Source organism: Triticum urartu, chromosome 7 (genome assembly GCF_003073215.2).
Source record: "Triticum urartu cultivar G1812 chromosome 7, Tu2.1, whole genome shotgun sequence".
Lineage (NCBI taxonomy): Eukaryota > Viridiplantae > Streptophyta > Magnoliopsida > Poales > Poaceae > Triticum > Triticum urartu.
The window spans coordinates 651,979,281-651,997,791 of NC_053028.1; the positions used below are offsets into that span (position 1 = coordinate 651,979,281).

General features: G+C 44.7%; 1 protein-coding gene and 1 long non-coding RNA gene across 40 annotated transcripts; both read right to left on the reverse strand.

The window, feature by feature from the left end:
* Nucleotides 1-3,232: 3,232 nt before the first annotated feature.
* LOC125521118 lies at nucleotides 3,233-10,069 on the reverse strand. Of its 37 annotated transcripts, none has more exons than XR_007289046.1 (10): nucleotides 9,687-10,069; nucleotides 9,488-9,570; nucleotides 9,330-9,418; nucleotides 9,050-9,114; nucleotides 8,629-8,917; nucleotides 7,238-8,300; nucleotides 6,521-6,654; nucleotides 6,257-6,449; nucleotides 4,520-4,620; nucleotides 3,233-3,502 (listed from the first exon to the last, which is right to left on the reverse strand). It is a non-coding gene; the product is annotated as an uncharacterized LOC125521118 (long non-coding RNA). The 37 variants fall into 37 exon arrangements; XR_007289047.1 differs by having other exon boundaries at nucleotides 9,539-9,570; nucleotides 9,687-10,068; XR_007289054.1 differs by lacking the exons at nucleotides 9,050-9,114; nucleotides 9,488-9,570 and adding an exon at nucleotides 5,021-5,151 and having other exon boundaries at nucleotides 4,542-4,620; nucleotides 9,687-10,068.
* A 3,173-nt stretch (nucleotides 10,070-13,242) lies between these two features.
* LOC125520765 (ureide permease 1-like) lies at nucleotides 13,243-16,124 on the reverse strand. 3 transcript variants are annotated; one of them, XM_048685780.1, is made up of 7 exons: nucleotides 15,952-16,097; nucleotides 15,535-15,598; nucleotides 15,131-15,424; nucleotides 14,798-14,936; nucleotides 14,431-14,596; nucleotides 14,160-14,206; nucleotides 13,243-14,079 (listed from the first exon to the last, which is right to left on the reverse strand). In XM_048685780.1, the coding sequence occupies exons 3-7, from the start codon at nucleotides 15,371-15,373 to the stop codon at nucleotides 13,427-13,429; spliced, it is 1,248 nt and encodes a 415-aa protein (XP_048541737.1). In that variant the 5' UTR covers nucleotides 15,374-15,424; nucleotides 15,535-15,598; nucleotides 15,952-16,097; the 3' UTR covers nucleotides 13,243-13,426. The 3 variants fall into 3 exon arrangements, with proteins under 3 accessions (XP_048541737.1, XP_048541736.1, XP_048541738.1); XM_048685779.1 differs by lacking the exon at nucleotides 15,535-15,598 and having other exon boundaries at nucleotides 15,952-16,124; XM_048685781.1 differs by lacking the exon at nucleotides 15,535-15,598 and having other exon boundaries at nucleotides 15,131-15,411; nucleotides 15,952-16,093.
* Nucleotides 16,125-18,511: the final 2,387 nt, after the last annotated feature.

Consider the following 18,511-nt stretch of genomic DNA (forward strand, 5'->3'; position numbering starts at 1 on the left):
CTTCTTTGTATGGTCAGCTGCACATATTCAGGTCATGAAATTTGGATTAGTCAGTCAATGCAGTGTGCGGAGCCAGACCCTTGCAAGGCATAGGGCTAACAGGCAGTGGCGGAGCTAGCATTTGACACCAGGATGGTCCACTCCAATTTTTTTTTTTTGATAAGCAATATGACATGTGAAAGTTCTAACTAATTACCAATATCACAAAGAAATAGATCAATATCACAATATGGACTTGCAAAAACACTAAAATCCTCAATTAAATCTCTGTTTTGCATAAAAAAGCCTACATAGTACATACTACATGGACCATAGTACATACCTTGAGAAGTTCAAAAAGACTATGTTTCTGGCTCACGCTTTTGCATTGCCATGAAGGTGTTAATTATATCATCTTCATTCACCTCGGAGAAAGCATCCCTCTCAATGTATGTGACTAGACAATCATCCAAAAGACTATCGCCCATCTTATTTCTCAACTTGCTCTTGACTAAACTCATGGCAGAAAAGGGAAGGAACAGATGGGTAGTTTGGTACTCCTTTCCAACTCTGTTTGAAAGCATGCGTAAATTACACGCCTTTCCAACAGTAGCTTAAGCTACTGGCCATTTGAGTGAAGATGCTGTGAGCATGAAACTAAATACACAACCTTATTACAGCCCCTCAATCCAATTAAGACCCATAATACAACATGAATTCTGTTTAATTAAGCATGGCTGGACCTGGACAGTAAGTTCAACATTCAGTTCAATACCTCAAAAGTACAAAACAAAATTAACAGTCTCAGATTTCTGATGCAACCATGAACCAGTGTAAGATGTCTGAATTAGCCTTTTCTTCTCAGTTTAGGATGTTGTGTTGTACCTTGTAACTAGTAATTACTCGGATCAAAAATTATATTACCACACAGGCAATGCACAACACAACAAATAGCAAGCAAACCCTAAATCAAAAATTGGGGAATTTGGGAATGGATGAACGGTACCTCAAATCAGGCCGAGCCGAGTGCCGTAGTGCGGACTGGGTGGCGCCGCCGGCTTGCAGGGGCGCCAGGCGGCCGGGACAGGGCAGGGTCGCGGCCGGGGGCGGTGGCAAGGCTGGCGCCGAGCGCCGGGCAGGGCGAGGGTGCAATGGGGAGGCAGGAGGCCAGGAGCAGAGGAGACTCCTGGGCGGCCAGCGACCGGCGTCCCGCGAGGCCGCGAGGCAGGCAGAGGCCGGGACGGGGGCGGCCGGCGGCTGGGTGTCGGGTAGAGGGCCAGCGCGCTGTATGCCTGTATGTGCATGGTGCCTGGGGTTTGGCTGAGAGCGAGAGCGTTGGTTGTTTTGGGTCAAAGTGTTGTTGGGCCGTTTTTTTCCTTCTCTGGCCCATCTATATAGGTATAGGCCGGGTCAAAATCCCAGGGTGGGCCGCGGCCCACCCTGGCCACCCTGTAGCTCCGCCACTGCTAACAGGGGATGAGAAAAGTAAGAGAATGGTGAAGATACATGTTTAAAACATTTTTGGTTCACGAACAAAAGTTGCACCCATCGCGGAATAGCACCAGCAGTCCAGCACACAACCGGCGGCTAATTTTGGTGTTTTGACCCTTTTACGAAAGTTGAGCCAATCTAACCGTAGTTCAAATCTGACCATTTTCCTGAAAAAAACTAACAAAGGGGAGCTGGACTTGCGGTGAGAAGGGCTCAATCGACCACATACCATATTCATATGGGAAGTCTTGTGGTTCCAACACGCGTGGCTCCACGCCAATTCGATCAACAAAGACAAGCTCCAAAATGGTGTCGAGCAACGACCACGTCAGAGAACTCGAGGGAGAAGAGGAGACAAAGAGATGGATGGATTTTGAGGATTTGCAGGATCGGTGGATGAATAGCGTTACTATGGATTGATTTCATAAAATGCCATGATGCGCTCTGAGGACCAGAAATTAAAAAAAATACCCACTTAAGAGGGTTTTATGCAAACATACGACGGCGGGGTTGACGTGGCCACGTTTAGATTGATTTGTATGTAAATGAAATATTATTAGAGTTGATGTACCACTCTGATGGGGTTTTCAAGTTTGTGTACGGGTTTGTTATCGTCGTGGTGGCAGTTGTGGCGTTGTCGTGGTGAAGTCATGATAGATGCCATGAGATGGCTAAAAGTGAGGGGTTGCGTGAGGACGCCGAGGGGTTCTGAAGGCGAGGTCAATACGCGCGAGAGCGAGACTCAAGACGTATCCATGTTCGGAGCCCTCCGGGGGAGGTAACACCCCTAGTCCTGCCAAAATGGTATGATATGCACAAGAGCTACAATGGTGCTCCTAGATCTGTTCTGTGGAGGAGGAGTAAGGAGCTACAATGGTCCTTGAGGTCTCCCCACTTGGTCACCCTACGGAGGAGCTCGGCGAGGGAGTGGCGGTCGCCGGAGTAGGTCGTGGAGGCTGCGGAGAAGGCGAGGATCTGCTTGGCGAAGACGAGCGCCCGGGTGATGACCGTGAGGGCGACGACGATGAGGATGAGCTCCCTGGTTTCCTGCCATACCTCCTCCAGGAGCCGGGCGAATGCGGAGCTAGAGGGGTCGTTGGTCTGCATCTCGGTGAGGTGGCGGAGCATCTCAGCGGTGAGCGACTGGATGAAGACCACATTGACTGCGGGGATGAGGAAGGCTATGGCGGCCAGGAGGATGAGGATGGGGGCGAAAAGCTTGGGGTTTCGCGTGGGGAGGACCAGCGCTTCCTTGAGGAAGGTGAAGCATGAGGTGGTCTTGGTAGAGATGGTCTTGGTAGCCATGGCTGAAGCCTGAAGGAGGTGGGGAAGAATGGATCAAGGGATGGAGCCTGAAGAAGATGTGTAGATTTGTACTTAGGCGATGATGTGTGTGTTAAGTGTTCACCAAAAATGCTAAACGTATGGGTTGTTACATGAGCTTTACGGGGACCCTTTCCTCTAATTCGCTCCGCGTCCTCCCGCCCCCTCCCTCCCCTTAATACAATGATAATTTGCCAGCTTAAACCTGCTCCGTAAAAGCCCGTAAGGGCTGTCGTTGTAGGATTACCGAGTGTTCACTGCCTTGTTGGTCAACTAGTGACTGAGGCACCACCTGGTGGCGCCTCTTGAGGCAAAATTATGCGCACTAATCAAGCTTTTATATTTGTTAATGTCTTTGCATGACAACATGTATAATTCAGCAAAAAAAAGAGGTAGACCAGATGGGCGTAGTGGTTCGAATATAAGACACGGTAAAAACTGCAGGAGACAAGTGTTCATTCATAAAGCAAAGCAAGCGTAGTAGTTTCATAGATACTAACAGGTCTATTTAACAGAGAAGATTGTGAAGCAAAACAAGAATTGTAAAACGGCAAGACATTTCAATTCCCACATTCAATTGACAGCGACCGACCAACTACCCATTGCAGTTTAGTAACTTGAGGGGAAATAAGATTTATTTTAGCCACAGAGAGACATTTGCTTGGAAGTTCCGACACGTTCGGTAATCACCCATTGACTGCTTCCCAACCTGAAGCAAGAAAGAGAAGTACGACGAGTTTAGATAAGATGTTCACCATTATGAGTTTGATTTTGGATGAGATAAAATACACAGAAATCCACATCATAAAACAAAACAATTCCAGGCAACAGAAAAAACTGACATGCATTGTAATTTTCCCTGCATAAATAAAAGAACTATCCGAGCGTTGACCCGAAGTTCTGTACTGAAGCAGGTAGTCTAAAAATTTCAAGGTTATTTCCTGTAACATCATCAATTTCTGGGTACAAGTGCAGAACTGGAGAAGGAAAATAAGTGAAAATGAAGCAGATCTACTACTTCATTTATAAGTTTAAATAGTAGTATGCATCATACCATTTCTATTTTCTAATAGCATTTAGACCTTACCCAAAATTGCATATTTGGTTATTACCTTATTTGGTACAATCTAGATGGCAGGAAAACAATTATAAGACTACAGTATATGCACATTTTAGTTTTATTCATGAACACAGGTGAAATGCGTAACAATAACGTATGGTTTTCCTTCAACAACTGATCTGGCAGTAACTCCTTCAGCTGCATACCACTGATCCATGTTTTGGGATCCTTATAGGAAAGAACTGATGGGGTGGGAGATATACCACGCCGTTGAAGGTACCAGCATAATATGTGCAAACTAAACATAGATGATGTTTATGATACAACAAATAAAAGACATAGATAAGCCCTTGCATGCTGGGTTGTGGTAGAGACATCATATATTGCTGAAACCAGCAATCATATATTTAGAAAATACACAACTTTGTGAAAACAGAGAGAAACGATTGCAGAACTGGAACTCCTAATGCAGAGAAGGAAACTGCAAGAAACTGTCACTGACTCACTGCCCTTTCAGCAAGACAGTTAACTCACCTATGAAATAGTACAAAGAAACCACATAGAGAAGGAAAGTAACAGAGCTATAACTGCATGGACATACTAATAGATTGATATCACTAAGATAAGAAATTCTTGCATACATCAAGATTAATGTAGACGAGAAACCTGATATGAGAGCCAAGCTCACCACTGCCCAATCCCACACCTCTAAAAAAGCACCAAAATTAGGATGACGGGCAGAAGTGTGATATGTGTCGTCTTAGATCCTGCAAATACTAAATGCGTTGTGAGGGGCTGAAATTTAACCTGGACACATAGGTCGAAGACATCGTCAAAACAACCAGTCAAAAACTTAGAAGCAATAAACTACAACGTTAGATACACTCACGGGCTAGAACAATACAAAGAGAAATTATCTCAGCATGCCTTAAATGTCCATCATCTATTTAAAAGCAACAGACCAGAAGATTAAATACTCACACAGTAAGAATGATACAAAAAATGCTCCAAGAGATCTCACGTGCCCCCAATGATTTTCATAAAAAAAACAGAAAGACTAATCTTAGAAAATTGCTCATGGATTAACATAGGCACTAATGACAGGCTGCCAAATGTAAGGCAGTGTTGTCAATACAGAGTTTCCGCAAAAGAAAGCAAGGAGAAGACCTGATTAGCAGCAACACGTGATTCCACCGGATGACATTATTGTAGGTGTGGTTGCTTAATTAATGGTGATTATCCTGAATATTGACCCAAGAGCGTAACCACTGGTCTTGGATAACAAAGTCAGTGTTTCTCTGGATAATGGGAGAATAAATCAATGACACATGAAGTGACAAGAAAGGATAAGAACCACCGTTTTTTGGATACTAAAAGAATCCTAAATTTACTGTTATTAGTATATCATTCTGTCAGCCAAGTACGTACTGCGATCATTTGATTTTTACTATTCCATTGATGCAAAATCCCTTTTTCCACTTAACGATGGTGCCTGACGATATCAAGGTTTGGTGTAATACGAAAGGAAAGGTGAAACCCAGTTCCCTATGCCTGCCCACAGGCAAGTGGAAATCATCTCCTTCAGTCTCAACAAATCTTTCCAACTCAGCCACAATGAAATCAAATAGTTCATGTATTTGTGCTTCTGAAAGTTGGTAAACCATGTAAAAAATAAACAAGAAATCTAATAGAAGGGACTTAGCAGAGCAATCAAATGCACTAACAGTGGAAGTCACAACCATTAGATAAACTGGAATGGGAACCTCTTCATATTGTTGGACAACTCGTTTCTTACTATTAGTGATGGAGCTAAATATCTGCTTGTTGACTCGTTAGCAGGAATGTGGTAATAAATTAAAAAACAAATAGCGATTACTCTGTGTATGAGCGTATAAATAGTATACTCATAGAAATATTGGTGAGGCACAATTTAATCGCAGAGCAATTCACTGAATAACTGCGTGCAGGTATTATTCGTGTGGATCTTACTATTAGTAATGGAAATAAATGTCTGATGGTTGGGGTGCTTAACATGCCTGTGGTAATAAACAAAGGAAATAAGTAGTGAGCCGTTTCATTCATGTGGGACGAAACAAAATAAAGATTGCACCATAGTTTGATAGTGAAAAAGCATTGTCCATGTGTCCACATTAGTATTGAACAATATATCAAATATATTCTGTTCTAAAATGAGAATAGAAGACTCTCTTGTGGAATCTTAAGGGAAACTTTATTCAATGCATAGACGTTCAGGTACCACTTGAAACCCAACAGAGTTTTTTTATCCCCATGAACACTACGCCTTAAGGGCACATATATTTGAAGCAGTGTTGTACGGGGCCCCAACCTAGATAGAGCAAGACTGCAAAACAAGGAGATTCAGAGTGGATTGATGGAGCTTACCAGGCAGTCCGCACGCCGCCTTGAGCATGCAGCTGCGGCGGCCCTACGCGCAGTCGCAGTCCGCATCAGCCTGAGCGCACGGGCACAGACAGGCGCGCCGCGCGCGGGCCATTAGCCACGCTATTATCTAGTGTCAGGGATAGAGATGGCGCCGCTGGTTGCCGGCCCGTCGCACACCTGTTTGCTGTGAAACCTGCCACCGAATCACTCGATCAAACACAAGAGTGGTGGAGGGGAAGGGTGATCGGGGTAGTGCGTGCGTACCAAAAAACTCGATGACGATGGCGGCGGAGCCATGAGCGTGATGATGTCCTCAGATGTCGTCCTCGACGCCATCTCTCCTCGGCATCGCGCTCACCTCAGGGAACCCATGGAGATGAGCTGGAAATCAATCTTAGCTGCACACACAAATTTCTATTTGGTGGAAGATCTTGTATGGTGACTATTGTTCTATTTACGAAATAATATTTTCTTCAGAAAGAAAAACATCTTTCATCAAACAAAAATGAAAAGGTAAAACATGCTAAACACTACAATAAAATATTACCTCGCATCAAATAAAACAATTAAACAAGACACCAAAATTGATTTTGCAGAGTCCTATTGTTGGGACTGTTTGATAGTGAAAAAGCAGAGTCAGTGTATCTACATTGCTATTGAACGGCACATCAAATATATTCAGTTCTAAAAAGGAGAATAGAAGGCTCTCTTGTGAAATCTAGTAGGAGAAAGTTTTAGTCAAATCTTGTGTAGACGTTCAGGTACCACTTGAAATCAACTCAGTTTTCTATCCCCATGGACACCAAGCCTTAAGGGCACATATATTTTAGGCATCGGGGCAGCCGATCACTGTAACACATCAATTCAGAAGAATAAAATTCACTGGCAGTGGGTTAGACGCAACCCTGCATAGCGAACCCCAAACTGGACAGAGCAAGATTGCAAGAACAAACAGATTCAGAGTGGATTCATAGAGCTTACCGGGCAGTCCACACGCAGGCTTGAGCAACCAGCTGATGTGGCCCTACGCAAGCAGTCCGCACCGGTCGGGGCACACGGGCACTGATGGGCGTGCCGCCCAGCGCTGTCCGCCGCCGCTGTCAACTGAGAGCATCTTTTGCAAATCAACCACCAGATGAGTAGGAATATTAGAAAAGGCTTCACTTGTTAAATATGTCAATGAATTCATATACTGCAATTACAGGGGGACATGTCAGTATGTTTTCTGCATATGCAGCTGTAGCATATGTCAAAGGTAGAGCGAAGTCCAGATTAAATACATTATATTTTGACAAAGCATGTGCCAGATTAAAACAGATACCATTTTCACATTATTATGGCAATCCAAAACTAAATATGTCACAGGAAAAGCCTACTTTAGAATCACCACTAGGGACCAGTTCTGGTGCAGCATAGTTCAGATGGTTGAAGAGGTAAAGCTGTGTCTTCAACATCGTAATCTAAAGAGTAACCAAGCATATAAAAATCCTACTTTTGCTAATCACAATGACGGCATTAGCAAAAAAATAGCAAGTGGGCAAAGAATATACAATCTGTAAATCCCTGTTTAGACAGTTCAAACTGAACTTGGACTTGGAGGAAACTGAGAGAACAAACCTTTTCTTGATGAAGAAATAAAAGACACTAATTTGAGTGGTAGTTCTGCCATGTAGATACAAAACGGATTCAAATCCTGCTATACGTACAAATACATGCAGTGTTTGTGTACCAAAAAAGATCTAAAGATAGCTAACTAACCCTTGTTTGGAGATGATACAGAGCAGAATTATTAGCCAAACAACACAAAAAAAACTATAAAGAAATATAGATGCAGGCCACCAAGCTAATCTGCATCCATTGCCAGAAAAAGTAAGGCTAAAAACTCACATCAAAAAATTGGAAGAGAGGCTAACCATGGCTGAAACCTATTGATCAGCTTTTTCCTTTGCTCTGAGTCTGAAACATTGTGCTACCTGGAACCGACACGGCACACAAATCACATATATCCACCCTTAACCAGTATGTATGTCACCAGCCTACAGCCCTACAAACCAATCACATACAATATAAATTCCAAATCTTTTTAGTAATGGTATGATGCAGTTTGAACACGAAGATTACATTCTAAAGTACAGGCGAACAACTCAATATCTAAACTTTTTTTGAAAAAAAATTCCCTCTATTTCTCTGTCTCTTTCACTAACAACAAATCCCTAATCAACATACAAAGCTGAATATCTCAAACATTCACATCCTAATTGCATAAATAAATGTTTAATTTGTGCACAACAAATCGCACATACTTGTTGAATCAATGTGACCTATCTGCGTCGCATAGAAGGGGGGAAATAGGATTGATTTGTCAAAGGTACCATGCTCACTTTCGTCCTCCTCATGACGATGCGACGCCGTGGGAGACGGTCACCTCCTTCCTGGATCTCCCTGTCAAGGGGTAGAAAGAAACCAGCATACAGGAATTAAGACAATGTGAATCGACATCCTGAGCTACGAAAATCAAATATTGTAACATAACTGGAATAACCAAGCAAGAAATATTTAAATTCTCATTTAAATCAGACCAACAACCACAGCTATATTTTTCATGCATTTTGGTATGATTGAAGAAAACGCTCATCGTAGTATAAGATCCCTTCCGGCCTCCTGCTCCAACAAAACACACATTGTAATTAAAACAGCAACAACTTCAGCAAAGCAACGTAGAAATGAATATATAGGCCAGTAAGTACAAAAAATAACCAAATACAAGGATCTTAGTCATTTTTCTACATGCACCAGAATGTGGTGACCTTGGTCTCCATGATCCTTGACATCACAACCATGGAGATAGAAACAATCAGCTACTCGACAAAATGACGGCAGTGGTCCGACGTTGAGAAAGAGAGGAGGGTCAGCAACACATGCCTTCTTAAATTTGATCAAGGTTTGATCGGTACAATATAACATAGATCATGAATAGAATCTAAATAGGCAACCAGTAGCATGTGGGACAGAAATAACTATGTGGCACATGACAGCTAGAGCAGCAAAGAAGAAACATGGCTTATTTGCTTACCTATTTTGAATTACTTTCAGCTCAAATCTGTAAGAACACAACTTCTTTAACCCCCTGAGACACCCTTGTAATCGACGACCACATGAGTCCTGCCATGATGCCATTAATTAGATTATACCATGACCTGTTGTAACACATAGGGGAAACAATATTCATACTTGAACATGACTGAGAGACTGAAGAGGGATTAGTTAAAATAACAATCTAACCCAGTGGCTATTTTAGGCATGGGCACAACAACCTGCATTTCATCAAACAGGTATGTGCATTTAATTCATTTTTCTTGTCCTGACCTCCAAATCGAATCGAATCGAATCCAACAGACACACATAGACACAGAAGAGAAGGGGAGGGCACCTTGTCCATGGCTGCATCACTAGGCCCAGAGCATCTTGTCCATAGTGTCCTCAAGACGAACCAGGGTTATGAGCGTGCCGGATCTGAGCCTGCGTTGGATCTGGGCCTGCTGCTCAATTTGGGGCAGGGGGGAGGGGAGGAGGTCGTCGATGGTGAGGGAAGGTAAAGGAAGGATAGAAGGGGTGGGAGCATCAGCCGTGGGGGAGGTCGCCGGTGGCGGCAGCTGCTGTGGGGAGGTCGCCGGTGGCAGCGACGGCGGAAGACGAGGGGAGGGAGAGGAATCGAGGGATGGGGAACGGCGGCTCGGTCGGTCGCGCACGCGTTCACGCCAACCAGGGACCTCCGATGCCCCACACGCGATTGGCCAGCCCAAAGATATCTCCGGATTGGTCGCTACTCTCTCCGGTCCTTTTTACTCTGCATGTTGGTTTTGCCGAAAATTAAACTTTGCTAAGTTTGACCAAATTTATATTAAAAATTATTAGTATCTATAATATCTAATAAATATAATATGAAAATATATTTCAAGATGAATCTAATGATATTGGTGTTGTTATGTGAATGTTTATAATTTTTTATATAAATTTGGTCAAAGTTGGATGAGATTGACTTCGAATAAACCTAATATGCAGAGTAAAAAGGACCGGAGGAAGTGCGTCTGTGATGACGTGGCTAGCGCGGGTGTTCGCCCTTGATGCGCAGCTGAATGTTTTGGATGGAAGATGTCAGCGCATGGCCAACAGGCAATTGGTTGGATTTTCCACATATGGTTCCCCACCAACATCACTTTCAGGATTACCTTGCATGCCATCTCTCCTGCTTCTGATTAGCCTTATTAAACCGTTATGTGTTTCGGTAGCTAATTCGTATGCATGCATGCATGCATGCACCAAAGAGAGAGACCGTAAGGATGACATTATCAAGAATTGTGGCGATTAGAAAGTTCAAAATAGTTTAACTCTCAAACCATATGGGTATGGTTTATTTTGCGAGAACTATATGAGTATGTTTGACAAAAGAAAAATCACCTGATGACTTACGAAATTCTCGATGTATTAATACCAAGATTGCCTGTGTTAACGTGTTGCAATATAGGTTGATGGCTAGGAGAGGTAATAAACAATTCTGTTATGAAAACATAAGTAAATTGACGGGTGGTAAGGAGTTTCAAATTTGAACTAAAACACGACACTTATTTTGAAACAGATGGAGTATATTGTTATCTCGGAAAGTTAGGTTTATATCCGGTGGTATCATCTGTTTGGGACCCTGTTATGTGTGGAGTTAATATTCTACATGTATTCTAAGTTCTAACACACACCTACCAATTGTTCAAACTCGATGGATATATGACAATTAGGACGATTTGCCCTCTAGACGCGTCCAACCTTCAAAACTCATTCCTCATAAAAATTTGCACGCAGTTAGAATACACAAATAATCTTACTTACTAAAAGTATTCAGATTTTGACAACTACCCGGATACACGAGAACCAAGGAGAAAATGGGTTTGACATTTCGTTTAGAAATTTATTAATACCTGATCAAGATTCACAAATTTGACAAAATTTACAAAATTTCAAAGAAAATTTTTAATATCTCCAGACAAACTTAAATCTGGTGCTCAAATTTATTACATGTTACAATAATTAGAACACTTTGGTATTGAACCTGATGTGGGTGGACTAGTTTATTGCATCGTTTCAGGTCTTACGACAATAAATAAAAGACGACCCATGATTAACTTATGCATCACCAAAGTTTTGGTTACCGCATGGTAAATGGTAAATCTGGTTATGTCCCGACAACCGCAAATCTCTGCATGCCACGAGAAATTGCAAACCGAATAAAAAATCCTAAAATTGTGCATATAAATGAATTTGGACTAAATTTTGTTTGGATTTCAAGTTCATTAAGAAAAATTGTCCAGTAACTACCTGGTATTTTTTGGAAACCGGAAATATCGATGACCCACGAGATTCTTTTGCATCTGGAATGCAACACATTGTCTGTCACAATTTCTATTACTAGACATCCGTCCAAGATCTGATGTAGAAAGGCCACACTTTCTTCTCCAAGTGTCCGCGCTGCTCACTCTTGAGATGCCTCGTGGTCAAAGTACATTTAGGAACCCACACACTTCGCCCAACATGTACTTGACATGGTCCCTCATGGTCAAACTCTTGATATTGTTTTATGAAAACATAAGTGAATTGACAGGTGGTAATGAATTTCAAATTTAAACTAAAACATGACACTTATTTTGAAACAGATGGAGTATATTGTTATCTCGGAAAGTTAGGTTTATATCTGGTGGTATCATCAGTTTGGGCCCCTGTTATGTGTGGAGTTAATAATTCTACATGTATTCTACCGCACACATACCAATTCTTCGAGTTTAAATGTAGTAGATGGAGTCCGTAAAAGTCCATCCTTTTGTTCCAGCCTGTAGTATTATCGAATTTATAATCACCAAAGTTTTGGTTATCGGGCCGTAAATTTGGTTATGTGTAGGCGGCGGAGGAGGAGGAGGCGGAGCCGGCTACGGGCTTTGCCATGGCAGGCGCGCATTTGGAGTACGAGACCGCCCAACCGATGAAAATAGCAGAGCAGACCGCCATTCTGAAGTCCATCCCGAATGAGGTCTATGTCGAGACCAACCGGCGGTTCATCTGGCAAGAAGAGGCGGCGACAGAGGTGTTGTTCGCTGAACTCGACGCGGAGGTGGAGGGAGAGGTGGAGCTGGAGCTCCCGCAGGCGCAAGAGCTGCCACACTTACCCGTCTACCCGGTGCCGGGCACGGGGAGATCTCCGACGATGAATAGTTTTACCTATGTATGCAGTACGTTGGGCTTTGAGGTTCATGATTATGACAGACGTCTCTAGTGTGCTGCCCGGTCACTGTTTGTGGATGGAAGATGTCAGCGCATGGCCAACAGGCAATTGGTTGGATTTTCCACATATGGTTCCCCACCAACATCACTTTCAGGATTACCTTGCATGCCATCTCTCCTGCTTCTGATTAGCCTTATTAAACCGTTACTCCCTCCGTCCGTGAATAAGTGCACATCTAGCTTTTGTCTTAAGTCAAAGTTTTAGAACTTTGACCACCTTTCTAGAAAAAGCAAAAGCATTTATAACACCAAATTAGTATCAATAGATTCATTTTGAAATGTACTTTGATAATATATCAATTTGATGTTATATATATTACTACTATTTTCTATAAAATTGGTCAAAATTTTAAAATTTTGACTTAGAACAAAAGCATATTAATAGATCTACGAATCTCCTGGCTCACCTTTGTGCAAAACGAGCTTCTTCGTTGGAGGTGACCGAGAGCTGGCAGGATCGTGTACCCTCTTTCCTACACAGCAGCCTCATGGCTGACTGTGCTAGGTCCGCATTTGTTGAATAAAAAGCCCCGAAGTTCCACGCAAAAAAAAAAGGTCAAGCCGGTTTTGGTAGGAGAGCGGCTTGCTCAGGCGGCGGTAGTGGTCTTTTGATGATCTTAAAATATCGATGTAATTTTTATTATGTTTGAGGTACTTTTTACTTCCGACGAACTTCGATCATAGATTAGGATCATTAAAAAAAGAGTAGATGTGATATACATCGCACTTGTCCAAATTACACAACATCCATCCTCGTTGAAGAGCTTACTATTGTAGCCTCTCTGTCTTTGCTACACAAGGTCCCGGTTGCCATGCATTGATGATGCATGAGCAGCAGTGGTTGCGTCAGAGCGGCTTCCTGTGCGCGGAGGAGGCCATGAGCACGGCCATGGCGACGACGAACATGAAGAGCATGCTCCCGAGCAGCGTGTAGGTCCTCCTCGAGGACCTGCGGTACTCCCCGAACAGCACCACGCCCCAGAGCGTGCTCACCAGCGGCAGCGCCTGCACGGAGTCCGCCGCCGCGTACCCGGCCGCCTGCCCGGCCATGAACGTGAACGCGTTGCCCAGCCCGGACACCAGCCCCGCCAGCAGCGCCAGCCCCCTCCCCTCCCGGTCGCCGGCGTACGCCCGCAGCGTCGACCGCGGCACGCCGGCCATGGGGCGGTAGAGGCACCAGACGTTGAGCGCCACGCCGACGACGAGGGAGGAGAGGCAGAAGTAGAAGTAGGCGGTGTAGACCACGAGGTGCGGCAGGCCGTCGCGCAGCGTGTGCCACTGGTCGTTGGTCGCCAGGTTGAACGCCGGCGCGAACAGCGAGTAGCACACCCCCGCGAACGTCACGATCGCCAGCCCCACCAGCGTGTTGGATCCAAGAACCTTGATTGATCTCTTGTCCTCCAGATCGATGAGGAAATCTGCTGTTCCTGCCTCGGCTTTCTCCACAGCCTTATTATTTGGTAGTGCAGGCTTTGCTTCTTCACAATCCTTTGGTTCCTCTGTTCTCGATTGAAAGATTCTTATTAAGAAGACCAGTAGATCACCATTTTCATCTGATTAATGATGCACAAGTTGTTACCTTCTTCTTGAAGAAGGTGTTGGGTGAGATCTTCCTTTGCAGTGTTCCTGTGAGGAATTCAGCAAAGTGATCTTCAGATTTTTTTTTTTCGAAACGGAGGCAAAGATTGCCTCGTCTATTAATTAAGCAGAAAAGAATTGCCCGGTTAATTACGGAAAACCGGGCGAAAACCGGAAGTGATCTTCAGATTAGCCAAAGAGATACTTGTCACTCAAAATATTCAGATATCTAAGGGTAAAATTCTGGGAAACGAAGGAAGCAGAGATTGTACCCAGCAGAGTAGTTTCTGGAGTTTGATAGCTTCTCCTGGTTGTCAGCAGCATTGGAGGAGTGAACAAGTGAGCCCAGGCAGGCTGCAATCAGAAAGCATCCGACGCCGGGGAAGAGAACCTCTGCCCTGTTGATCCGGCCGTCCAGAAAATAGTTCAGTGTTGTCCCTGCAACAGAAATTTCAGTCATTCATTTATCTTCAGGTTTTGGACATTGATCTTCAGTCATTTATCTCCATGCTTGGAGAGTAGGATATCAATAGAGCTGCCTGTGAGCGTGTGGAAATACTTGTCAGAGAAATGGATAAAAATGGATGCATCTAGAACTAGAATACATCTAGATACATCCATTTCTCCGACACTACCTACCTATGACAACCTTGAGACTTGAGGCCATGACCTCGGTGACCGAAAGCCCGACGTATGCCCAGCCGTACTGTGTAGCCACGGTTCCGAGGGTGATCACCACGCCGCCCGCCAGCGCAAACATGATCGACGGCCAGTAGTCCTGAGTTGTTCGTTCAATTTACATCAACAATTTCGCATATACATGTAGTATAACTTGAGGTCAGAAAGAAAGACTGAAAGCCAACTTCAGGTGTTGCCTGAATTTCTTTATAGCTTCACATACTTTGATGGAATATCGACAGAATACATGTTGACCTCAAGTTTTCTGAAATTTCAGTCTGATAATTGAGTTACCTGGGGCCGGGTGAGCTGAGTGAGGAAATTGGGCGTCTCCGGCGTGTCGCCACCGATCTGGCCGAATGTGAGAGCGATCAGCACGGCGGCCAGGAAGTTGGTTATGGAGTAGTCCAGGTACGTGTGCTGCGGCAGCCGTCCCCGGCGCTCCAGCACGGCGAGGACGACCGGCCAGGTGCCCAGGAGCACCAGGGCCGCCGCCATCAGGCCGATGGCGCCGCCGATGTCCTTCACCAGATACATCTGATCTTTGCGACGATGGTGCAAGCGGCGGTGCTACCCTGATTCAGGAAACTGGGAACAACAGTCAGTACAGGTAATAGTGAAGGTTTTCCTTGAAAAACTGAATCGATATACACATCAGACCCCGCCTCAATTAACACTGTGAAAAATCAAGATGTTACCTAGAGAAGAGCTTTGGATGGAACAGTTCAACAAGTCAACATGCAAGAAGGTTCATATGTCTGTCTGTGCACGGCAAACCACAATTATCATGTATAAACAAACCCATGTCAACATGCAAGATAATATCCGCCAAGAGAGAGAAAAAAAATGCAAGATGCACCATTAAGCAAAAATGGAAGAAACACGGGTCTGGAATCTGTTCAGAGACAAATCTGGGATAAGAGAAGGGGAAAAAATATATGCTTAAGCAGCATGTTCTTTTGTCAAAGAACAAGGGGGGGATATGTTCTTGCATGTTCTTTTGTCAGAAGAAAAGAGAATCATTGAACAGCCAAGCAAATCACTAACACAGCATATATAGGAAAATTGCTTGAGAAAATGGAGAACCGGTACTCAAGCTTTCAGATTCTACATACCTGTTGCTACCAATCAAAGATGAAGTTGTTCTTGCACATTACTGAGCATCCCCCGGAGAGTGGGTGTGCGTAGTACTCCACCAGTGAGTAGTATTTTTTCTGAATGTTTGTGGTGTCTCTGGAAGGTCCAGCAGTGAGCTGAGCTGTGGATATGCGACGAGGAAAATGGAGATTGCTCACACACGGATGGTGAGGCGCTGGCGTGGGTCCCGCCCATGACGAGGCGTATTTGGCTGCTAGTTATTACATTCAATACAATATACAAGGACCGCACTCAATTATTACTTATTTTGCACACAATATTGCAACTCGCAACTTAGGATATGAGAGATGAACCACAGCTACCTAATCGCGTATGCTTATCAGTTTAAGGACCGCGTGCAACACGTGAAGCCCAGGCCCAAACAAACGAGGCCTAAGCTTCATGCAGAAAAGAAGAAAAAACAGCTAGAACATGCATGTAGAAAGTTTGCGCCGTGAAGAGTGTGCTGTACCCAGCCATGCACGCAGATGAAGTACTCCCTCCATTTCAAAATATAGTGCGCCCGCGTTTCTCGAGGTTTAACTTTGACCATAATTTTAACCAACGAGACCGACTGCCGTGGAAGGAAAAATTATATAATTGAAAACTTCTTTTGAATACAAATTCATTGGTATAATTTTTGCTTCCGCCGCAGTCGGTCTCGTTGGTTAAATTTATAGCCAAAGTTGACGCACGGAAATAGAGAAAGCACTACATTTTAGAACGGAGGTAGTATAAAATTCTGAAGCAGTGGGTGCATGGCGGCGGCATGTGACGTGGCTGCCTTGCATGGAGACGGAGGACATGTGTCGATAGGCATCCTTCATCTCCGGTGGATCTCTACGGCGATGAGTCATAGATGGAGGCTTGCATGGTACTCCATTCGTCCGGAAATACTTATCTTTGAAATGATTGTATCTAGATTTATTTTATTTATAGATACATTCATTTTATTCATTTTTAGGACATGTATTTTCGGACGGAGGGAGTAGCTATCTAATCCCGGCTCGTCGGTATATAAATTAATGTGTGGGCGAGGTGAGTAAGCTAATGCAGGACTGTTCTGCCAAAACCAGCATGACCGATCACCAACGACAAACTCAACTTACAAGTTTTCACCAAGCTAAATAAACCAACATATAAGATCGATGCAGAGTTTCCGGAAGACAAGGAAACGGATCGATGCAAATCAAGATGTTCAACGTATCACTGACCCTACTATGTGATTCGAATCTTCTTTTTTATTTCGTGCAGTAATATCTCATGATCCCATCTCACTCATCACGAATTCACGATACGCATCGCATGCATGTAGATGATTTCCTGGTGGATGTGCACGGACCACCCGCCCCGAACCATGGATCAGTTCGGCATCGTCGTGGCCAGCGGGGCACCCCCACAATCGGAGACGGGAAAACGTTTATGTTTGGTCCTCGTCGCCATCGGGGTTTAATCAAACCCTGGAGACATACATATGGATGATCGAGACGACTCGTCGGCTCTGCACGTCTGGACATGGGGCGTCACGCTGTGACCTTTTTTACGGCGATGAGTCATAGATCGAGGCTCGCATAGCAGCTAGCCCGGCTCGTCGGTCGGCAGACCACCCACAGGGGTACCAGGAGTAAGAGCTAATCCGACTGTCTAAACGTCCATGGATGCGCCTTATTACCAAACCCTCAAATACATATAATTATATGCAACATAAAATATAGTCTAAATGTTTCATCGGCGCCCGTTAACCACGTCTTTGTTGTTTCCTTCCGCGCCCATATATTCGACGACCATGTAACTCGGGAAGTGAAGGTCCGGTCGCCAGCAGGAAAGATAAGGCATGGGACACAGGCTGGCCCCGTCCCACACTCTTCCTCGTCACAACTCGTGGCCTGCACGTCGTCGGTAGAGGTGTGATCGTTGATGGACTGGAACCTCGTTGTGGCGCCGGGAGGTGCCAGTCACCAATTGAGGCTTTGCCTAGCCGGCGGCATGTGACTCCGCCTCCGCGACTTCCACGCACTCTGCCTCAGTCGGCGGACACGACTCGCCTTCGCGGTGTACGGTCCATAGACGTTCACCTTCGACACGGACGCCTCGGGGAGGACGTGCCATCCCCGTGTTGGGGCGCCAAACGGACCGCATCACATTCGGTGACGCCGCGATCACACGCCTCGAGGTGGATCCAAGCGTCATTTGCACATACGCAATGGATTCCCGCCGGATCGAGTCTGGCCGGGGCAAGGCGGACTCCTCCCAAGTGCGGCGGAGAGTCATGTAGACAGTCATCGCCTTCTTAAGCCTGCATGGGACAAGAGTCGGGTCCGCTGCTCGTCATGCCAGAGATGACCAAAGATCGTCGAAATAGAGCTTGGTTGTAGAGTGGAGTGAAGTGCAGTGAAGTGGCTAGGGTTTGATCCTGAATAAGCCGAATGTGATCCGGTGGACATGCCTGAGCGTAGATTTAGGCATGATATAAACGATACCGGTCAGCCTGTACGAGCGGTTTGAGGCGCTCAGCTATGTCATGATTTTGTGTTATGT

Bases quoted from the DNA above. Each gene is read 5' to 3' on its own strand.
- LOC125520765 (XM_048685779.1), bottom strand. From the start codon at position 15,373: ATGTATCTGGTGAAGGACATCGGCGGCGCCATCGGCCTGATGGCGGCG. The intron at 14,937-15,130 runs GTAACTCAATTA...CGAACAACTCAG, and splicing joins CTCAGCTCACCCGGCCCCAG to GACTACTGGCCGTCGATCAT. The intron at 14,080-14,159 runs GTAACAACTTGT...AATCGAGAACAG, and splicing joins ACACCTTCTTCAAGAAGAAG to AGGAACCAAAGGATTGTGAA.